This window comes from Scardinius erythrophthalmus (assembly GCF_964197995.2).
Source record: "Scardinius erythrophthalmus genome assembly, chromosome: 5".
Lineage (NCBI taxonomy): Eukaryota > Metazoa > Chordata > Actinopteri > Cypriniformes > Leuciscidae > Scardinius > Scardinius erythrophthalmus.
The window spans coordinates 38,765,564-38,789,658 of NC_138225.1; the positions used below are offsets into that span (position 1 = coordinate 38,765,564).

Below are 24,095 nucleotides of genomic sequence, written 5' to 3' on the forward strand. Positions count from 1 at the left end.
TATGTCATGCACAAACCAAAGGGCAAAACAGTCAAAGTGCCTCTTCAGTTCCACTGACACAGTAAACACGCTGGTTTAAATGACACGAGACCGCATGAATAAACGAGTGAACTGAAGATGGCCTGGGGTCAGTTTGTTATGACAATACGGAAATCAGGATAATGGATTAATCACAGACCACATCAGTTTCACTGAAATAATGACACACTGAAAGCTATAAGCAGAGTTATTCTTCAAACTGTTAAACACACCAAACCACAACCCATTATAGTGATATACAATCTATCCATGCTGGGCATCCACGAGTCCTTTCCATACACTGTAAAACTCTTGACATGAGGATTCACAGTGTAAGTCAGGACTGACCTGTGCCATGACATCATGTGACCAGATGTCGGAGGCCAGCGTGATTTGGGCCTTACTGCTCTCTGACTCTGAGGGTCTCAGCAGAGTTGGGCCAAACACTGTGGCCAAATTATGCAGGGACATCTTATTAACCGGCTCCTTCTCTGCCACCCTAAAATGAGAGGAAACCAAACATCAATACTTTCACATCTCATTAAACAATCATTAAGTTGAATGTTTCACAGTTTATGATGACTCAACACTTGCACTATAGCTGAAGTGTGATGTACAGAGTTGGCCAGCAGGTGTCCACAATGAGCAGTGTTCATAATGTTCAGTGATTGTGATGTTAATTGGCAGCAGTTACAGTTGGAAATAACATCTCTAAAGAGATTATTTGTGACAGTGTTTATAAACCCGAGGCCTTGCTTGCTAATTCCCGACGTTCGTTTCAGAGAGATTTGTGTGAATTGCGACAGCAGTTTCACATGTACTAAAATAAAACAGAACCCTGTGAATTTATGATGGTGACTGAACTGATGTTGATATAAGGTGTCTGGCTTTAAAGAGTCAATGTAAACAACATTTAATCCAGACCTCTCTTAGGTTTGACCTCATATAGTAAATTTGTTGAATATTGCTGTGTTTAATGCACTGTGATAAGAAGTTTGGGGTCGGTAAGATTTTTTAATGTTTTTGAAATAATTCTCTTATACTCACACAGACTGCATTTACAGTAGGTAGTCAACCATAATGCCTATTCACGGCGTTAAACACAACCCAGTCACATGTGACACTTGTTCGCGAAATCACCACCAGGTGGCACAAAGGGACGGTAAAACGACAGAAAAGGTGGATTTTTAGGTGGAACAGAGCTACAGTTTTCTAACATGTGGATTTATTTACTTTGTCAATATTGTTACCAAATTAGTGTGACTAAATTATTTAAATATAAAATGTTCGAAACTACATTTAAGCTAATTAAGCCTAATTCACTGATGAATTTCAACAGGTCACGCATGCACACAGACCACATCAGTTTCACTGTAATAATGATACACTGATGTGCATCTTCAAACTGTTAAACACACCACAACACAACACATATCCATGCTGAGCAAGACTCCACGAGTCCTTTCCATATACTGTAAAACTCTTGACATGAGGATTCACTGTGTAAGTCAGGACTGATCTGTGCAATGACATCATGTGACCAGATGTTGGAGGCCAGCGTGATGTGGGCCTTACTGCTCTCTGACTCTGAGGAGAGTAGAGTTGGGCCACACTACAAGCATACCGCACCCAAGCCCAACTGAATCCCGAACCATGCCTGTGCAGAGTACGGAGTGATCACACTAGTCAAACGAACCAGAATTTGGCGGTCAAACATGCTTGGACACGGTTCAGGACACCCTGAAATGTTCTTGCATGACTTCTCTTTGTTTTTAGTCAGCCTCAGACGCTCCTAATAGATATGGGGGATTGGGAGGGATAGTGTAGGACAATCCAAAGGTGCAAAAAAGTGTCGGATAGCCAGCCTGATGATGTGTTTTAACTTACAGAGCAGGCAAAGGCAAAGTTCGTTTCAGGATAAAAGCCTCATTGTATCCAATCTTATTAAGCGATTCAATTGGTTTTGTAGGGCTTAGAATGTTTCAGCCGTGTGTTATGATTGTCAACAATCTGGCATTACCTAACATGAACTGTTGAGGAACGTGGGCTTTTAAGGAACAAAGGGTAAATAATTTGTTACAGTTTGTTTTTGTAATTGGTGTGGATGATGCGCAGCGGCATATACAGTATAATTATATACAGGGTGGGCCATTTATATGGATACACCGTAATAACATGGGAATGGTTGGTGATATTAAAGTCCTGTTTGTGGCACATTAGTATATGTGAGGGGGCAAACTCCTCAAGATGGGTGGTGACCATGGTGGCCATTTAGAAGTCGGCCATCTTGGATACAACTTTTGTTTTTTCAATAGGAAGAGGGCCATGTGACACATCAAACTTATTGGTAATGTCACAAGAAAAACAATGGTGTGCTTGGTTTCAACGTAACTTTATTCGTTCATGAGTTATTTACAAGTTTCTGACCACTTATAAAATGTGTTCAATGTGCTGCCCATTGTGTTGGATTGTCAATGCAACCCTGTTCTCCCACTCTTCACACACTGAATGGCCCCCAAGGTCTCCCGATCTGACCCCCTTAGACTTTTATCTTTGGGGTCATCTGAAGGCAATTGTCTATGGTGTGAAGATACGAGATGTGCAGCACCTGAAACTACGGATACTGGATGCCTGTGCTGGCATTTCTCCTGCGGTGTTGCTATCAGTGTGTGAAGAGTGGGAGAACAGGGTTGCATTGACAATCCAACACAATGGGCAGCACATTGAACACATTTTATAAGTGGTCAGAAACTTGTAAATAACTCATGAACGAATAAAGTTACGTTGAAACCAAGCACACCATTGTTTTTCTTGTGACATTACCAATAAGTTTGATGTGTCACATGGCCCTCTTCCTATTGAAAAAACAAAAGTTGTATCCAAGATGGCCGACTTCTAAATGGCCACCATGGTCACCACCCATCTTGAGGAGTTTGCCCCCTCACATATACTAATGTGCCATAAACAGGACTTTAATATCACCAACCATTCCCATGTTATTACGGTGTATCCATAAAATGGCCCACCCTGTACAATATAATATGAAGTGTTTCTTTCTTCCCTGAAACATTTCATTTCAGTACCTACATGAGAGAGGGAGCACGTCAGCGAAGGAGACAAAGAAACGTGCTGAAAGAGATTCAGCGCGTCCGAGAGAGGCAAAGAAAAACTTCTGCTCTTAATTAATGCTGTCAGACAATTTTATTAATCTATTGTTGTCGGCAAACATCGTTGAAGGGGAAATATTTAAAATGTTGTTGTCATTAAGTATCAATTAAAAATAAACAGAGCTTACTAAAAAATGAGATACAATTAATAAAGCTTCAGAAATCGTTTCGAACCAATAAATTAATATATTTTTATTTGTGATAAATATTAAACTTAGACAAAATAATGATGTATTTCCAAGAGCCTGAACCTCGAGCCTGGGACTGGAACTCAGATCGCCTGTGGCATGGCTGTGATTCATGAAATATAGCACTGCCCACAAGGCTAGTGCCTTATCTTGTACTTCCATGCAGACTAATCATGTAGCCTATTTGAAAACTACGCTATCACTCTTAATACTCCAAATGTGTAGCCCATCAGTGATGCGCGGGTCAATGTATAAACAAACCGCACCCGACCGACGTTTTCAACTAACCCGCCCGTAACTCGGACCGCAAAAAAACAAAAAACAAAATATTGTACCCGACCCGCTTCCTGACCCGCATTTTTTTTAAAGTAGCTATAGGCCTAATGCTCATCGTAGCGTCTTAATATAACTTAATATTCTAATTTTGTCAAGAATTATAAAAAATCGTCAATATAAGCTCATAATTTGTACAATTTGTAAAATAGTCTAAATGTTTAGTTTTAAAAACAAATTTAAAAAGCTGGCTATGTCTATTTTGATGTTTCTGCGCAAGTTCAGCAGACACTGAGGTTCGAGTTTGTTCCGATCAGAGCTCGTGAGCGGAGAGCGCATTTCTGAATATTCCGCTCCGCTCATGGTCGCTCGCCCAGCCCAGATGGCCTGCTGGTTCGAAAATATGTGGAATATGGGCTACCTCCGACTAATTTTTTTTCTTGTCGACTAGTTGTTCATTTAAGCCATTCGTGGACAAATCGCCCCTTTATATTAAATTAATTACGCTAGCCTACAGGAATAAGCGTAATGACCGCACGCTTATAGCTTGCCACAAAGAACCGGTTAAAGTAATGATTATGAATGTGACTAAATTAGCAAGGAGACATTTAATTGTTTAGTAATAAACTGGTGTTTTCTGTGTCGCTGCAAAGATGAAGTTGACAATGCGGAGATTGCGGACTCGCCATGAACGCCAGAGAGAAATGCACATTTCATATGGATTTGCCTACATAATCAGAGAGTATAGCCTATTTATTTTGGTTTGAATATTTTCGTTTAAAAGTAGACATTTCAAGCTTTCTGTAATATATAGCCTATATTTATCAAATCTGTGAGGCACAAGCTGAGTTTCGGCGCCCTCCAGTTCACATGCAGTGATCGCGTACCGGCGCCTTATTTTGCCTGCTATATATTTGCTTCTTATTTAATAAATACGGGCAATTGATTAATAAAACATTGATCAAAATTAAGATACAATTTATACAAAACGAAAATCTTTTAAAAAGAGTTTTCTATAAAACAAAACTTAATGAAGTCGTCAAAATCATGTTTTACCAAAAACAGCGCCGTTGAGGGCGCCAGCGCCTCTGCCTCTCAGCGCCTCTGCCTCGCGAGTGGATGATAGCCGTGAAGACGCCTAGCAATGATATACCTTTAGTGGTACAGTAGTATACCTTTAGTTAAGTTATCACAGCACGCTAAGAGACAATGTTATCGGAAAATGCAGCCCAGGTATATGCATAATGGAAATTCCAAAGCTCTCTTCTTTGGTCAGAACCATGGAGAGCGATCGCGGATTTACTTTACAATGCAACACAATATTTAAAGAGCATCAAGCTATTAAAATCTATATTATGTATACGCACAGATAATATAACAGTAGGCTATATTAGTCAATATTTTTTATTAGGTTAAGCAGTGATTGGATAACGTTTTTTTATTTTATTTTTATTTAACGTTTTTAATTTAAGGCCCACCCACAATTGGTCTGGCTTATCCAAAACTGGATCATTTTATCCGTGCCTGGTTGGTCGTGCCAGTTTTGTGGTTATCAAATGTGTAAATAGCATCGCAAGAAGTACACATGACAAAACCAGCACTTTGGTCATCATCTTTCATTATTTCAGCAAATGTCTCCCACACTTTGCTCTTTCTATTTGTGTATTTGCGGAGCTTCCACTCCCCAGTCTTCACCTTTTCTCTTGCCGCCTCCATCTCTACCTGCAGACTGAGCTCGTGCGTCATCTTCGCGCCAGTTATTCAGCCAATAAAGTGTAAATTAAATGTAAAACGTATTCATAGAAAATTGTGTCTAGAACTAATTACAAAGGTTTAATTGGCATCTTTATTTCAAACGACCCGACCGACCGCGACCCGAATATCATTAAAAATATTTTTGGATGACTCGTAACCGCGGGTAACCGCGGGTGACCGCAGGCACCCGCTCATTTCGGATCAACCCGCGCATCACTGTAGCCCATATAATTCACATTTCTATAGTTTTTTATTTTATTACAAGGAGAAAATAACATAATACATATTAAGAATATTTTTTGTATAAAACGGGCCATTAGTACCCCGCCATTAGTACTTAGTCTATGAAAAAGTAAACACAATTTTGACATTTAGGCTACTGGTCTGTTTGAATTCATTCTAAACAGCAAATGCGTACATTGGTTTTTTATTACTACATTTGGTTATGTGTATGTAATTTAAAAAAAATCTTATTGATAGTATTTATTTTTTGTAATCTCCAAATGGCGCAGGTGACTGCTACTCGCAAAAACGAACTGTGAACAGCCATTCCATAACATGTGAAAATCTATGGTTATAGTGCCTCTTAGCGGTCAAGAGCAGAAGTGCATTTCCCGCCGCAACCACGGCAGTACCCGTGGCGGCCAAAAAAGCATTCTGGTTGAGTATCATCTGTATTTGTTAAAAACAGTAATATTGTGAAATATGACCTAAACCACAAAACCAGTCACATGGGTCAATTTTTTTAAAATTGAGATTTATACATCATCTGAAAGCTGAATAAATAAGCTTTTTAGGATAGGATTTGAAAATCTGTTCGAAAATCTGGAATATGAGGGTGCAAAAAATTCGAAACATTGAGAATATCGCCTTTAAACTTCTACATTCATATTCGCGATGTGCTGCATTCACTCACAAAAATTTACGGTAGGAAATTTACTAAACATCTTCATGGAACATGATCTTTACTTAATATCCTAATGATTTTTGGCATAAAAGAAAAATCTATAATTTTGACCCATACAATATATTGTTGGCTATTGCCACAAATATACCCATGCTACTTGTGATCCAGGGTCACAAATATTATTACAATAAAAAATAAAAAAAACTGTTTCACTCGGTCATATTTACTATATTTTGTGGTGCCAAAGCTGTAATTCAGTGTCACTTCAGAAATCATTCTAATATGCTTATTTGCTGCTCAAGAAACACTGTATGTGCGCTCTTACCTCTTCAGGTGTTCCAGTAGGGAGAGGAAAGTGATGAGATTTGGGTCTGGTAGTGACCGCAGCAGATGCATCATGCAGTTTTCTTTTGCTGCAGGATCTGATAGAGCTGTGAAGAAGAGGAGTGTGATGATGTTATTACACCTCAATCATATGCATTCGAAATGACCCTATTTGCTACATATCACACTGTAATTATGTTTTAATGCTCTTAAGATGTTAAAACAATAAATGTGAAAGATCAAAGATGAAAACTCATACCAATGCCCTCCATGAAGGCCGGGTACAGCCGGTCTGTGAGAAGAGGTTCTGGCAGCTCTCTGAAATACAATTTCAGTGTGCCTGCTATAGCATTAATGTCCATATCACTTAACATCATCAGGATATCTTTGGTATCTGAGAGAGAGAGAGAGAGAGAGAGAGAGAGAGAGAGAGAGAGAGAGAGAGAGAGAGAGAGAGAGAGAGAGAGAGAGAGAGAGAGAGAGAGAGAGAGAGAGAGAGAGAGAGAGAGAGAGAGAGAGAGAGAGAGAGAGAGAGAGAGAGAGAGAGAGAGAGAGATGTAAATGATTTGCCACCATAACAAATGCAGGCTGAGTAATAAGCTCCTGGCATGACATATGACATAATAGTGAGTAACATGTATGTTAGCTGAAGGTACAGCTCTGGATACTTCCTGCAGACTCTGTGTGTTTATTGAGCCAGCTGACAGCTGGAGAGGGTCAGACCTCTGCATGGCCTTTCCCACAACACTGTTGCTGCTTTTAGACTCAATACACAGACCTCACAAAACCAAAGAGAGAGTAAACAGAAACCAAAAAGAGACTGATGGGAAATCATCAAAAAAAAAGTCAAAGCAAAAGCAAATGGAGAAAAACAAGGGAAGGGATCTGTTTTTTTGCACCAGATTAAAAGCCACTCTGTGCGATGCTGATGAAAACTGCCATGCCATCCCCACCCAGAACCAATCAGATTGCAAGATACCACCATATCCATATTACAATATAAAAAATTAAAGTCCTCCTGTAGTCAATAGTTTTTGTCAAAAATTCATATGAAAATAATTTCTTCATGCCTTAAAATAACTTGAATGTAACTCTACACCCTTGATTCATTTAGTATACATGGATCCACGAATATGCATATTAGTCCCCGCCTCCACTCAATCACACAAGCTCAGAATACCTGATTCACTCGGTCATATTTACTGTAGTAAACTCTGCACAATAGCAAGTGGAAATACTGGTTTAATTCAGCCATATATGTTTGAACCAGAAACTGATTCAGAAGTGGAAGAGCGAATTATTGCATTTTATGTATCGCTCTCTATAACGTCGAACACATAACGTTAATTGATATGATTAGCATTTGGCTTGACTACATTAACAAACAGTTAATAATGTGTTGCTAATTTTACACAAACCATATTCCCATTCGCCATCTCAGTGTCAGACAGCTGCATTCTAAAAATCAATATCCTAAGAAACGCTTTGAACAACTTAAAATATATAGTTCATCATAACATCGTAATATAAATTATATACATACAATTCACCCGCTATATTGCCAAATGTACCAGGAGAATCTGGCTTCTCTTGAGACCCCCCTGCTTCGCAGCATAGTTAATGATGCTAAAGCCCGCCCTGCATGTTGACGGGATTGGTAACGTTTGTGACGGTATGAGGCTGTCTTTGAGACTGTCTTTGGTAAACTGCAGTCTTAAGAAGAAAGTACACAGCAAACCTCCGTGAAGTTGGCACCCCATAAAACAAAATCATTTCCAAAACTATGCCATTCGTTTGTGCTGCGTTTGTGCTGATTTGTGCCGCAAAAACCAACGTTTGTGCTGGTTTCGTGTTTGAGATATTGAACATTCTTTTTTCGGTTGCGTGACGTCACTCTCCACCCCATGTCCTTCAAATCGCTCCAAACCGGTGTCATTCGTTTGTGCTCGGTTTGTGCTGGTTTGTGCCGTTAAAACAAACACTGTATCTGTTTTCCTTTCGCAGATATAACAAATTTAATTCGGGAGCTGTGACGTCACTCTCCACCCCACCTCATCTAAATCGCTCCAAACCGGTGTCGTTCGTTTGTGCTCGATTTGTGCTGGTTTGTGCCGTTAAAACAAACACTGTATCTGTTTTCCTTTCGCAGATATAACACATTTAATTCGGGAGCTGTGACGTCACTCTCCACCCCACCTCATCTAAATCGCTCCAAACCGGTGTCGTTCGTTTGTGCTCGATTTGTGCTGGTTTGTGCCGTTGAAAGAAACAGTGCAACTACGATCCCCTCTTAAACATAAAAAAAATAAACTTTTTAAGTACAGTTACATAACTGTCCACCCCATATGGTCCAAATCGTTGCAAAACTGTGCCGCTCGTTTGTGCTCGATTTGTGCCGGTTTGTGCCGTTACGATGAACATTGTATCTCTTTCCCCTCCTTAGAAATAACACATTGGATTCGGGACAGTGACGTCACTCTCCACCCCATGCCGTCCAAATCGCCCCAAACCGGTGCTTTTTGTTTGTGGTCGATTTGTGCTGTTTTGTGCCGTAGAAATAACCATCATAAATGATTCCATTCTTTAGACATCACAAAATCTTTGGAGGAGTAGTAACGTCACGCAAGCAAGCCGCGCTCTCCATCCATCTCGTCTACAAACCTGTCCGGTTCGTTTGTGCTCGCACAGGGCCGCAGCTGTCAGTGTTCTTTTCTTTAGATATGGGAATGTTTTATTTTAGATTTGTGCTATTGACATTTGGTCTTTATATAATCACCAATGCACTACGATATGTAATGTATAGGCTACTGTCACTACTCTGGCTGTAAGCTACGTGTGACTGAGGCTTAATTTTGTATTAAAATAAATTAAAATAACCAATAAAAAAAATAAATGTATTAAAAAAAAATGTGTAGTGTCTTAAGTTTTCTGAATAGGCCTACTTTTAACAGATTACAGTGCCTGTTTGTGCTGTAAAAAGTTTCGTTTGTGCTGCTTCGGTCTTTTAGATATTAAAATCTATGAATCTATTATAATCTATAAAATCTAAAATATTAAAAATTTGGTCATTCTGTTGGCACTCAAGGCACTCCAAATTCAACCCAAATAGGCTCGTTCGTTTGTGCTTCGTTTGTGTTGGTTTGTGCCAGTATAATTTCCGTTTGTGCTGCATCGGCCTTTAAAATATTAGGCATAGACAATGACGTCATTTGTGCTGGTTTGTGCTGCAAAACGTGTCGTTTGTGTCATGTCATTATATTTTCTGAGGTCACTCAGGTTTCACGGTTTCCACAAAAAAAATATTAAACATAAATAAAAAAAAACAAGCAATGTGTAGGCCTAGGCCTATTAAAATATAAGAGCATTTCTTAACTGAGCAGTGAGCACCAATAATTGAGCACAAAATCAACATCTTACGATTTCTAAAGAATAATGTGACATTGAAAACTGGAGTAATGATACAGAAAATTCAGCTTTGACATTACAGGAATAAATTACATTTTAATTACATTAAAACTGAAAAAATATCACATTAAAATATCTAGGCTATTTATAGGCTAATCGTTTTTCACAATGCAGTGTTGTGCAAGTTACTTCCAAACTGTTATACATTATACTTTGTTACTTTTTACCAGCACAAACGAAGCACAAACGAACGAGCCTATTTGGGTTGAATTTGGAGTGCCTTGAGTGCCAACAGAATGACCAAATTTTTAATATTTTAGATTTTATAGATTATAATAGATTCATAGATTTTAATATCTAAAAGACCGAAGCAGCACAAACGAAACTTTTTACAGCACAAACAGGCACTGTAAGCTGTTAAAAGTAGGCCTATTCAGAAAACTTAAGACACTACACATTTTTTTTTAATACATTTATTTTTTTTATTGGTTATTTTAATTTATTTTAATACAAAATTAAGCCTCAGTCACACGTAGCTTACAGCCAGAGTAGTGACAGTAGCCTATACATTACATATCGTAGTGCATTGGTGATTATATAAAGACCAAATGTCAATAGCACAAATCTAAAATAAAACATTCCCATATCTAAAGAAAAGAACACTGACAGCTGCGGCCCTGTGCGAGCACAAACGAACCGGACAGGTTTGTAGACGAGATGGATGGAGAGCGCGGCTTGCTTGCGTGACGTTACTACTCCTCCAAAGATTTTGTGATGTCTAAAGAATGGAATCATTTATGATGGTTATTTCTACGGCACAAAACAGCACAAATCGAGCACAAACAAAAAGCACCGGTTTGGGGCGATTTGGACGGCATGGGGTGGAGAGTGACGTCACTGTCCCGAATCCAATGTGTTATTTCTAAGGAGGGGAAAGAGATACAATGTTCATCGTAACGGCACAAACCGGCACAAATCGAGCACAAACGAGCGGCACAGTTTTGCAACGATTTGGACCATATGGGGTGGACAGTTATGTAACTGTACTTAAAAAGTTTATTTTTTTTATGTTTAAGAGGGGATCGTAGTTGCACTGTTTCTTTCAACGGCACAAACCAGCACAAATCGAGCACAAATGAACGACACCGGTTTGGAGCGATTTAGATGAGGTGGGGTGGAGAGTGACGTCACAGCTCCCGAATTAAATGTGTTATATCTGCGAAAGGAAAACAGATACAGTGTTTGTTTTAACGGCACAAACCAGCACAAATCGAGCACAAACGAACGACACCGGTTTGGAGCGATTTAGATGAGGTGGGGTGGAGAGTGACGTCACAGCTCCCGAATTAAATTTGTTATATCTGCGAAAGGAAAACAGATACAGTGTTTGTTTTAACGGCACAAACCAGCACAAACCGAGCACAAACGAATGACACCGGTTTGGAGCGATTTGAAGGACATGGGGTGGAGAGTGACGTCACGCAACCGAAAAAAGAATGTTCAATATCTCAAACACGAAACCAGCACAAACGTTGGTTTTTGCGGCACAAATCAGCACAAACGCAGCACAAACGAATGGCATAGTTTTGGAAATGATTTCGTTTTATGGGGTGCCAACTTCACGGAGGTACACAGCAATGGTGCTGACTGATTAATTTGCACGTGGTTTGTGCTTACACATGCTGCTTTCCTGTAGCTCAAACAGGCGCTTGCAACTCCAAAGTCATGGGTTCGATTCCCAGGGAAAGCAAGAACTGAGAAGAATGTAAAATATGTACCTTGAAACCACCCCATAGACATATAAACAACATTAAAAACTAGATTTTAAGGCTCATTTTGTACTTCTGCATATATAGTAGTTGTCATATCCTAGTTTGAGCGTGTGAAGTGTGATTGGCTAAGAGTCTCTTACTGGCATCAAACGCAGCTTTGAGAGCCTGGATGTCTGTAGCCACTCCAGAGATCCTGTAAATGCCAACTTCATCAATACCTCTCTTCTCCACCTCCTCAATGCACTGCCGCACAATGTAAGGCACCTTGGATCGTTCGCGCCTGTGGAACAACAACAGGCAAAATCAATGTACATGATGTAAACAATCTAAACATACAGAGAACAACTGTGCAGGCTTTTTTTATGAATGACATCCATATGCCAAATATTGCTGTTCAGCAGGGCTGGACTGGGGATCAAATTCAGCCCTGGAAAAATCCAGCCCATCTGGCCCACAAGTTACCATGTGAATGTTTTGCTGGGTTATAGGGCCTTAAATTGGAGTAAATAAATGAACAGTGTTGGGAGAATGCGTTACAAAAGTAATGCATTACAGTAACATATTACTTTTTGCTGTAACGCAGTAGTATAAGGCATTACTAATCAATTTTCAGTAATATTTTACTCGGTACATGTTCAGTAACGTTTGCGTTACAACACACTTTTAGCCCAAAATGTAATTGTTAAAAAAAAAACCGGGGGGAAAAAACAGCAAGACCACGAGACATTAACGAATGAAAAATGCAAGCAAGTTATTAGGCTACCTGTTCGTGGTCAGTCAATAGCCGTGTGTGGTGTCCAAGTTTGTAAATAAAGACTAAAAGACAGCTTCTGATATATTTGTATGGTGATTTATTTCATTCATCTCCCTCTTGCTGGTGTACCTTTGTATTGTGTGACATAGTCCAGTAAAGGTGTGTTTAGGGCAGGTTTTGCAGGAGTGCTGCGAGGCATGATTTCGGTCTCTGTGCTCGCGCTGGCCAGTGGAAAAGCGGCTAATGGGAGAATATGGTAGAAGAAGACCATTCGCGAGATGGACGTATGCGCATTACTCTGTTCTGTGTTTTCTTTCTAACCAGTTAGGCTATGTTTAGGTGGTGTTTTTCATCATGTTTTATCACGCAATCATGTTTTTGATGCGGTGGTGACTCGTTCATGTAAAATGTAAGAGTGGCGCTGCCAATAAAAGCACCTAAAAGCTGTCACAAAGAACCGGCAAAAGTTATGATTATGAATATGTCAAATATAGCAAAGAGACATTTTAATTGTTTATTAATAAACAAGTGTTTTCTGTGTCAGTGTCGGCTGCAAAGATGAAGTTGACGATGCTGACTCACGATCTTCGCAGTAGTGAAGGCGCCAGAGAGAAAGTAGGCAAGTAGGCGCTGAGTTTCGGTTCATTTATGAGACGAGCTCCAGTTCACGCGCCGGCGCCTCCGTGCCCTGATAATCTCTTGTCTAATATATTTACTTCTTATTTATTAAATCCAGGTTGATGAAACATTGATTAAAATTAAGATACAATTAATACAAAACGAAATTCACTTTAAAGAAAGGCTTTGTGATTTCTGTTTGAGTTCTTTGTGAAAGTTTTAAAGCAGTCTTTTAGTGTCGCTTTCAGAGTGCTCACGTCCGTAACGGAGAACTGTCACGTCCGTAACATAGTTTTTTCCTCATAAATGCGAAAACGAAAAATAAAATAAAATGAATATATTATGTTCTGTGGAGAGCCAACCCTTCTTCATCCGGTGGGTAGTATTACTTTTGGTTTGCTTTGTGTAATTCACAGAATTGCTAAAAAATATTTTGCAACCTAAAAGTTAAAGATTTTTTTGTGTCACGCATGCATGCATGTCTATTTCCCTCATATTAAATATAAAACGCATGTGTAGACTGATATTTTTGGAAGATATGTCTGGACTCCTTTATTAAGGGAGTAGCCTATGGTAAACAGACGTTTCAATATAAGCCTATTGGTATTAAATGCATTTTCTGAGAATTTATATTTCAAGTTTTTACGCAAATGTCACGTCCATAACGCTGGAATTGCCCAATTTTAAATAATGTATCTTCAACTAGTTTTGTGGTGTAGGTCTACGTATTTTAAAATGTTAACTTCAAATAATACTAATAGTAATTTAAAGATGTGGTAGCATTGGATCTGGACGGGAAGGATAACTCTGGGGTTGGAAGGGACGTGTCATGATTCTCCCTTCTCACACCGCGACACAGGTTCGTGGATCTGAGTGTTGTGATTTCGGTTTTTATATCGCATATCGTTACAGCCCTAGTCATTTTAGAATGTTAAGTTCTACTTCTGTAGTTATTGTGGTGAAAGTAACTCAAAAGTAATACAGGAGTAATGTAACGCATTACAATTCTGAGACAGTAATATTGTAAGGTAAAGAATTACTTTTAAATAACAGTAACAAGTAATGTATAATGTATTACAGTTTGGAAGTAACTTGCACAACACTGTACATGAATAAATAAAAAAGAACAGAAACAAATAATGATATATATTATTGAATACATGGTAAATGCAGTTAACAAGCTTAATATTGCATTTTTGTCACATAGAAATTAACTTGACTGTAAAACATTGATTTTGAGCTAGGATGAAGCAAATTTACTGCTATTAAATTCTGTCATCATTTACTCTCCCTCATCTCATTCCAAACCTGTATGACTTACTTTCCTCTGTGAAACACAAAATAAAATATTTTGAAGAAAACAAACAAACAAAAACCCAGACAATCCTCAAATTATCTTCATTTATGCTTCACAGAAGAAAGGAATTCATTCAGGTTTGAAGCGCCGATTCGTCACACTTTTGCATCAGGTAGTGCCACTTCGTCACACTATTGGAGTCTTTGCTTTTTGCAGTTTCGTATGCGGCTATGCGCTGTAATTTAAAGTGCCCCTATTATGGTTTTTTGAATACTCCCTTTCATGCAGTGTGTAATATAGCTGTCTGTGAATGTAAATGTTCTGCAAAGTTGTAAAGTCGAAAGTGCACGACAAATGAAGTTATTGGGCCCTATTTTAACGATCTAAGCGCATGGTCTAAAGCGCAGGGCACAAGTGCACTTAGGGTGTGACCAAATCCACTTTTGCTAGTTTAATGATGGGAAAAACTGTCTGCGCACACTGCGCATGGTCTAAAAGGGTCGTCTCTATTCTCTAAATGAGTAAGGTGTGTGTTTTGGGCGTAACATGAAATAAACCAACTAGGGTCTCATCTCCCATTCCCTTTAAAAGCCAGTTGCACTCGTGCCATGGTGGATTGCTATTTACATGACGGAATTTGCAAGCGGAAAGACTGAACGTGTCTCCAGAGCGCAAATGGATCTGCTCGTGCGCAAGGTTAAAGCGCGCAAGCAAACCATCTACCGGACAAGCCGGATTCCACCATATCTTTATGTACACAATATTAATCTTTTACATTGTAATCCTTTTAATATTTGGTATGTTTGTGTGCTGCTGTCCCTGTGTGTGTGTAATAAGCAGTGTACGCACATTGTGGACCCGCCTATATGCGCACATCACTAACGCGCTCTTTAAATAACAAAAAAATATTGCGCCATTGACTTTAGACCAGGTTTCAGTTGGTCAATGGCGCAGTCTATTTCAGTTGCCTCAAAGTAGCAATGAGCCAACAATGTGCCTGAACACACCTCATTTTCAGACCAGGACGGCACTGTCAAGTGGCGCAGAACGTGAAAATGATAACTGCGTCAGGCTGAAACTAGCAAAGCACACTTGCATCACACCTGGCGCTGCATTGCGCCGGGTGTATGATAGGGCCCATTGTCTCCCAAAAGAAAGTATTGACTCTGAACTGCCATAATGAGTCATTTATATTTAGAATCCCAATGCGTGACAGTTCTACGTCACTAGAAAATACATTTGCATAATGCCCACATGTGTTGTCTGCCCACGAACAACTTGACCAGCCCTCAAATGTCATTTTACTGACAACTTCTCAAATCTCAGAGTTCAACACGGAGTTCAACAGTACCCAGTTTATTTGGACCAGCTTGCTCCTCAGAATCACAACCTGTAAGTATGAATAATTATTGATTTATATATTTTTTACCGGGTGTTCTTGATACGTAGTTTTATGTTTTATATTGTGTAAGTTTCCGACTAACCAGCTAACTCACGTTATTACTGTCTTACTGAAATACTTCTGCTAATCAGCTCAGGGCCACTATTACCTAAAAATGTGCAGATTAATGCAGATTGTTTGTCGTTCTTACAACTTTGAGAAAAGATACAGATAAAATTAGTTTTACAAACGTTTTTTACATCAGTCATTCACGTTAGTGCTCGGCTAACGTATGCACTGTTATTGATACAGTTCCCGCATGTGCACCTCAATAAATTAGAAATATACACATCAGTTTGTTGATAGACATGCACTTGTTAATGCTGACAATTAGGAATTACAGTTGCAACATGATAATGTACCTCAAACTGAGTAGTGTATCACTGAGAAACATCCTGCTGAAGTCGTCCTTGCGATGGTGAGGTTCGAGTTAAATAACTAACATAAACAAATGTTTCATCATTAGACTTATGCTTAGATTGATATGGTAAAATCAACGTCATCGTTATTGTCTTTACAGTGTGTACAATCAGTGAGCTTTAGGAAGTCTCAGGACCAGGCGCGTAGCCAGTAATGGGCCAGGGCGGCACTGGCCCACCCACATTACTCACTGGCCCACCCAGGCAAGTTTGATCAAAACACATTTTTAGTTTATTTTTATTATTCAAATGTATTTAAGAAAATATATTAATATAAACCTGATTTATTGTTGACTGGTGTGTGTGTTTAATTTGTTTTCCGAATAAAATGGAATTGCTGAAGCAAGTTGTAGAAAGCCTCCCTCCGGAACGTAGGCCTATGGTTGCTAGGGCGACAGGAAGACTCTCTGAGAGGCGGGCTCTGGCGGCCTTTAGCCAATGTATTAACATCGCCACAATAATGGCTAAACAAGTTTCTTTAGTGTTTTATTTTATTTTTCTTAAAAGAGTTGAGGAAGAAGACACGCTACTGCCTTCATCTGCCGAGTCCACCCAGCCCAGTCCTTCAGACTCATTAACCCACAAGAAGGCTAGTCAGGCGCTGGTGGCGGCCGCCGCTTGCTCCCTGGCGGCAGTGCCAGTGCTCTCTCCTTGTCAGCCTGACGCGGATTTACCCGCCGATCTAACTGCAATTGATGAACCACCTTCACAACCCAATCTGAGGGTATTTCCCTGCACTGTCAAGAATGGAAAATCAAGGAGCTTCTCATCAAAGTGGTATGGACAGTTTTCTTGGTTGTATTTTTTGTAGTTGCTTTTTTTTTTGGCACAAAAGCTTAATTTCCACCAGGCTGATTGCATTATATATGGTTGATTTAACAGAAATTATGGAGTGTGTTGTTATTTATTTTAAACTGTGCTCTGCTGAGAGTTTTCATTATTTGAATTTCTTTTACTTTTAGCCTACTTTATTTTCGGGTGAACTGTCTGCACTGCTGACTAACTTGAATAAAATAGACAGGTTATTGTCTATGCTGGTGGTTTGTCCAGCCTTTATTGAGCTCTGTTGGTTGAACACAGGGCTGGACTGGTAATCTGGCATACCGGGCAAATGCCCGGTGGGCCGACGTGCTTTTGGGCCGATACATCTCATACTTTTTTTTTTTTTTTTTTTTTTTGACGGCCCATAAAACTCGTACATCGGCGGCCCATTCGTTTTGTTTTGTTTAATTGACAGCGATGGGTTAGTGCCGGTGTAATGCATTGGTCAAAAAAAAAGTAAGCATTAGTTTTTTTTCCCACTGACAGACCGGCCCATGAAAGGCGTAGATCAGCGGCCCATTGGTTGTTTTCTTGATTGACACTGGGCTGGCCCAATCACATCATTAAACACCTCCCCCTCTGGGCTCTGAGCGAGCGTGCAGTGTCAAGTGTGTATCTGTCAAAATAGTCTGAGAGATGGAGAGGAAACGCAAGGAATGTGCAGAGAAATAGCGTGAAAAATAGATACAGGCCCTTCAAGCAGACGCTGTAAAATGTGTCAAGATATATATGTTTTCTGCAGCAGCAGGACCTTCATCAGCTCCAGTGGCTGATGATGAGGATAGTGAGGAGGATCAGGAGAGAGAGATGAGAACGTGTAACGTAGAGTCCGCGGTAAGCAGAACTACTTTCAAAACACTTTGGGTATGAGTGTAGGAAACCCGGTTACAGATTATTTCCACATCTGCATAGTTGACAATTACAGCAATTTACTAGAAGTTTAATGAGACACGTTTGTATCCATGTTTTCCGCCAAAATAAAAGCTCGATGCAGTTTCCATCAAAATAAAAGATCATGTGCTTATCTCTTTCAAGTTTAGAAATTAGTACAAAACTAATTATGAAAGTTTTCTTTATTTTTCGGTGCATTATCTTTTACAATATATAGGCTACTATCATGAGATTAATATTATAACTATTATTATGTAGTAGTGTAATATAGACAGACACTGTTATTAAAAGAGGTTTGATTTGTTTTCTTTGTTATACTTGCACACTGAATATGGGTTGGAGCTTTTAATTTTGAACCCTCAAACTGCACCAGATTGATGAATTTAACATTAAAATGCAAAAAAATTTCTTAGGGGGACCATGCCCCCAAATCCCCCTAGAGGTCCACCCACCACAGTTTTACCAAAATTCCTTTGAGAAACACTGTCAATGCAGCTTATAGCTTGTTTTTTGGATTCATCACTGTGGAGTATAGTTCGACTGTATTAAATTACAATTTTGTACTTATTTCATCTGTTAACTCTCACTCGTTTATACTCACTCATTACATGGCATTAGCGGTTTTAATGAATAGGAGTTAAACAAAAACATATTCAAAGGCGTGCAAAGATGGGTGGTGTTTATGATCATATGTAGTGGGCCAGTCTGGGCCAAAATGCCAGGGCCGATTTTCTGTCCCAGTCCAGCCCTGGTTGAACATGATGATTAGACAGTGTTTTGTTATTGCCTTTGCCGAATAGTGCAAAATAAAGGTGTAACTGTTTTTGCAGTTTGTCTATTCTTTTTTCTACTCTCTAAGGTTTAATTATAATTTAAGCCATATTTTTTCTAGGAAAAACTATAGGCCCACTCACTTTTTCAATGGCCCGCCCAAAATACAATTTCTGCCTACGCCACTGCTCAGGACGGAGCTTAAAGGGATAGTTCACTTTGAAATTTAATTTTGATATGTTTAACATAGATATATACACTAGATGTCGCCTTAAAGACATTCGTTCCAATGAACTGCCGTAGACTAGGCGACATCTAGTGTATATATCTATGCACCAGTCTGCGTACACGTCACACACCAGGATGCGCGCGCGCTCTCAGATCACTTGGACGTGGCTGTGTATAAGAGGTAAAAACGATATAAATACTGTTCGTTTTCTCACACAAACCGCTCGTTTCATGTCTTAGGCCATCAATGTGTACTTACGATGGGGAATTGTTTAATTTGGACGATGGGGAATTGTTTTAATTTGGACTCTGTGCATGCTCTTTGAGACAGTGACCATAGACCTGCATTATATGACTGACAGACAAGAACGGTTTGACCTAAAAATATCAAAATTGAAACTATTGCGGAAAAAAAGACACCTACATCTTGGATGCCCTTGAGGTAAGCTAAAACATACCAAAATTTTATTTCAAAGTGAACTATCCCTTTAAGTTTAGAAAAGAAAAGTTTTGGTGCTCCCGATGGCCAGTATGCCTGCAGTTCAGTAAGGCTAAACTACTGTATCATAAAAAGCCACTTCTGCCTTTTTTATGTCATTTTTTACTTTTAAATGTTTAAAGTTGAAATTAAACTGAAGTAAAAACAAAATTTTTTTTGTCAAAATTGTGACATGCATCCGAGCGTTACGGATTATCAAAAAAAAAAAAAAAAACGGCAGGGTGGGTCTTGGTTCTATCTATCTGTTGTTGATTGTATTTTGAAATCCGGGTCTCTACAAAAATGAAGTCAGATCTTGCAGGGTTGAAGTTTAAGTGCACTAATATTTGGAGAGGTCCTGCTTACGCCACCAAAGAGAAGTCTGTCATTTTCATAGAAAGGTCCATTATGAAGTAAAAAAATAAAACAAATGTACAGACAAATCATTCACAATGAGATCAACACCATTCATTTAGAAAACAGTGAATTTTCATTCCATTCTGACTTTTAAGGTGATGATACACAGGGCAACTTTTTGAGCAATGTTGCTGGGCAATCTTGCCAATCGATTGTTGCATGGGCACTTTCCCATTGAAAATGGGCAATAAATATAATTTAAATCTGGATAATTTAGATTGTTCATGGGCCCTGTGTCTCATCTGGCTGCTCGTTGACGGCAACATTGCCCAGCAGCATTGCCCAAAAAGTTGCCCTGTGTATCATCACCTTAAAGGTGATATCATCACCTTTTTGCTTTGGCACTTTCCCATTGAGTTTGGGCAACAAATTTTCTATCTGGATACTTTAGATCGGTCAAGGGCCCTATTGTCTCACCTGGTTACCTGTAGACGGCAACATTGCCATTGACAACATGTATCATCACCTTAAGGCTTGGCATTTCACTCACTTTGTTACCACGCTGATTTTGACCCCAAACACACCACTCTGTTTCTTTGATGGTGTCCGCTTCAAACTTAAGTCCCGACTTGTAAACTTCATGGAAAACTCCACTTTAATCTAAGAAGGAATGAGTAATGAGATAAATCCCACGTAAATCACAGGAAACTATGTGTAATGCAATAATGCAAAAGGTATCAATATGTTTAATGAGAAATATATTAGTACCCCATTCATTTCTATGACGTCCATATGCCAGTTTTTGGACTGCACGGTCTGTGGGTCCAGCTGTAAAGAGACAAAGAGAAATGAGAGTGAGGATTGCTTCATCTTTAAGCACCAAAAATGTATGATGCAATTATTGCTGCTCAATGCAATGCAAACACAATGGTCTCACAGAATACTGTCATAGGTCAAAGGTTAATGCTGAGGAGACCAGAGTGGACCATGAGTGCTGATGGATTATTAAATTAAATGCATAGTCCACCCAAAAATGAAAATACTTTCATCATTTATTCACCCTCATGTTGTTCCACACCTGTATGACTTTGTCATTAAAAAAAGAAAAAGAGAAAAATAAGATATTTTTGAAGATTGTGGGTAACCAAACAGTTTTGGTTCCCATTAATAATAATAATAATAATAATAATTCATTACATTTATATAGTGCTTTTCTCGGCACTCAAAGCACTTTACATAGAAGGGGGAATCTCCTGAACCACCAATGTGCAGCATCCAACTGGATCCACCATAGCGACGGCAGCCATACTGCGCCAGAACACCCACCACACACCAGCTTATTGGTGGACAGGAGACAGAGTGATGAAGCCAATGATTATATATATATATATATATATATATATATATATATATATATATATATATATATATATATATATATAGGGATGATTAGTAGGCCATGATGGACAGAGGCCACTGGGCAAATTTGGCCAGGATGCCGGGGTTTTTTGTGACCACAGAGAGAAAGGACCTCGGTTTAACGTCTCATTCGAAGGACGGTCTTCTTTTGTGTTCATCAGAAGCAAGAAATCCATTCAGGTTTTGAATGACATGAGTAAGGTGAAGGTGGTTTGAAGGTGAGTAAATGATGAAAGTGTTTTCATTTTTTGTTTTCACTATCCTTTTAAGGTCGGTGAAAGAAATCAGAAAAATATTTTAACAATGAATACCAATAAATCGCCTCCTAAGGGAAACTGTCCCGAGGCTCAGACAGCCCCAGTTTTTAGTCTTTCAGGACAAATGTGGTTTATCAGGGAATGAGGGTATTTCAGGTTTACACATTTTTGAGTGATATATCAGTAAACATCTGCACTGTCAAAATTTAAATGTATTTATTTGTATAGCAGTTTACACAATACACATTGTTTCAAAGCAGCTTTCCAGAAAATCATGATGTTAATGTTTATAATAACTTAATATCTTCATGCCTTGTAGTTGCATTTAGAAGTAGTCTGTTTCTATACCCATACTCTTCAGGCAACCATTTTAATCCTACAACAGAGCCTTATTTTTGCCTAATCTATTTCCTCTCTCTCTTTCTTTAAGGTTTTTGTTTTTTTTATAAAGAAAAATCATCTAAAAATTCCCAGGCAGTCCTTACTATAAAAAAAACCATGGGAAACGGACAGTAGTTTTTCCCCTAGTTTTCCCCTAATATACCCAGACCGTAAATGTGATAAAGTTAACTCTACTACACTGCTGAATAAGAGTCCAGCATGGATGAATCAAACCTGAACACTCTATAATGAACACATCTTCACAGTAACACAGCACTATAAACACAATATGAATCAACAAAGCAAGAAATAAGAGTCAATACCGCAATAAACTTGTAACAGTAACAAAGCGGTTATATTACGAGATTAAGCCATTAATGTCATATATTCCAGAGTGTGTTTAATATTACACATATTGCACAAGAACTCACACTACGATATTTAGGTGCTTTACTGTCCTGTGAACATATAAGGAGAACTACTCTGGGCAAAATCTGTGCTGTTTCCATTAACAAACAATTCTCTGAGGAGAGGAAACTTAGTCACACACTCTCTCTCTCTCTCTCTCTCTCTCTCTCCCTCTCTCTCTCTCTCTCTCACACACACACACACACACACACACACACACACACCTCTTCCACACAAGTTTCCCAAGCTACATGCCACAGACAAGATGGATGATGGGAAGAGCTCTTTAGGGAAGAACCTCCCAACTCTTAAACTAACCTGTCAATCAAGCACAAAAGTGAAAGTCACAATAATAAACAACCTGACAGTCTTGACCATGTCTCAAAACAGTTGTCTACCACTGATCACTGTTATAAATTGTATTGCATTTAATTAAACTTCACTAACAACCAACATGAATATCCAACCAACATAAGAACATAAGGGAACACAAATAGCACAAATGCTGACAAAACTCCCATAAATGAAAATTTTCAGGAAAACATGCCTTAGCTTTTAATGAGAATGTCTAATAAAGTCTGTCAAGCACATAAAACTGCATTAGCTTGTATCACTAAAATCAATTCTCTCAATGCAATCAGTGTGCAATTATCATTACTGATGCTGTTTATATACACATATTAGGGCTTTAATGAGATTCTTATTGGATATTTATGGAATGTTGGAGCCTTGTTATTATCCTACTAAACCAATATGACATGTATACACCAATTAAATTAGCAGCGTAATAAATGGATAGCTTGAGACTAACAGTGGCAACATAGGGAGGACACAGCTAGCTCAAATTATCTCATATTTTAGAGACATATTGACCATGACACGCAATCATGATGGTCTGCATGGATCCTCTCTGATATAATTCCCTGTTCCTCATTTATTTATTTTACCCAGTAAATTTCTGCACTACATCCGTTTGATTTGATAGACAAAAGGTTTAAAAATTCTCAAAAAAGTAATTATTTGAATGCGGTTTTTTTTTCAGTTTTTTTTTTTGACTGTATGCCTCAATAGAATATCAAAATGTTTTTTTTTTTCATTTAAACATGTTCATCATAGAGGAGGTGTATTCAAAACCCTGTATAAACTGCATTTTAAGTATATTTTTGTAATAACTTAATTTATCAGGACAAAAAGGTGAGAGTCATCTCACTGACCCACTGATAAACACTTCACTTACATGCGGATGCCACTCTGCTTAATGAACTGTTAATGAACATAACCATATTTATCACTCCAAACATTTCTGAAAGCCGTATTCTTCTGTGAATGTAGCCTCTTAGCACCCAAATTCACATGCTACACATGACCTTATTTGAGCCTTTCTCTAACCTTCTGGCATCTCCTACAGTACTTTATTAAACATATATGGAATAAAATTTTCCATGATATGTCTAGAAAAAACTTCAGCTAAATACAGCTAAACGGCTTACCCTCATCTTCCCAAGTGCTTTCCTCCAAACTCTTACTAAAGGTCCCGGGGGATCACCACACCAACACCACTTTTCACTTTCCTCTGGGAAATTTTGGGATGAAAGAGTCCAAGCTGAATATCTATGCTATGGGATTATTTCAACAGCATACACAATTGATTCCCTATAAACCAGCCTGGATACCAAGATGGAGGTGGGGTGAAGGTCAGAGTGGAAACTTTTGTTCTCATCACTCTCTGCATGGAGCAACTATCT

The 24,095-nt window shown here is 38.8% G+C and overlaps 1 protein-coding gene across 3 annotated transcripts in view; it reads right to left on the bottom strand.

The window, feature by feature from the left end:
• Window positions 1-24,095, bottom strand: part of abr (ABR activator of RhoGEF and GTPase) — a 409,594-nt gene that overhangs the window by 2,398 nt on the left and 383,101 nt on the right. For all 3 annotated transcript variants that reach the window (XM_081366269.1, XM_081366270.1, XM_081366271.1), the window contains 6 exons: window positions 20,654-20,713; window positions 20,436-20,545; window positions 11,950-12,089; window positions 6,892-7,026; window positions 6,634-6,739; window positions 367-517 (listed from right to left, as the gene is read on the bottom strand). In XM_081366269.1, the coding sequence (XP_081222395.1) occupies window positions 367-517; window positions 6,634-6,739; window positions 6,892-7,026; window positions 11,950-12,089; window positions 20,436-20,545; window positions 20,654-20,713 (702 nt within the window). The remainder of the gene's footprint in view (window positions 1-366; window positions 518-6,633; window positions 6,740-6,891; window positions 7,027-11,949; window positions 12,090-20,435; window positions 20,546-20,653; window positions 20,714-24,095) is intronic.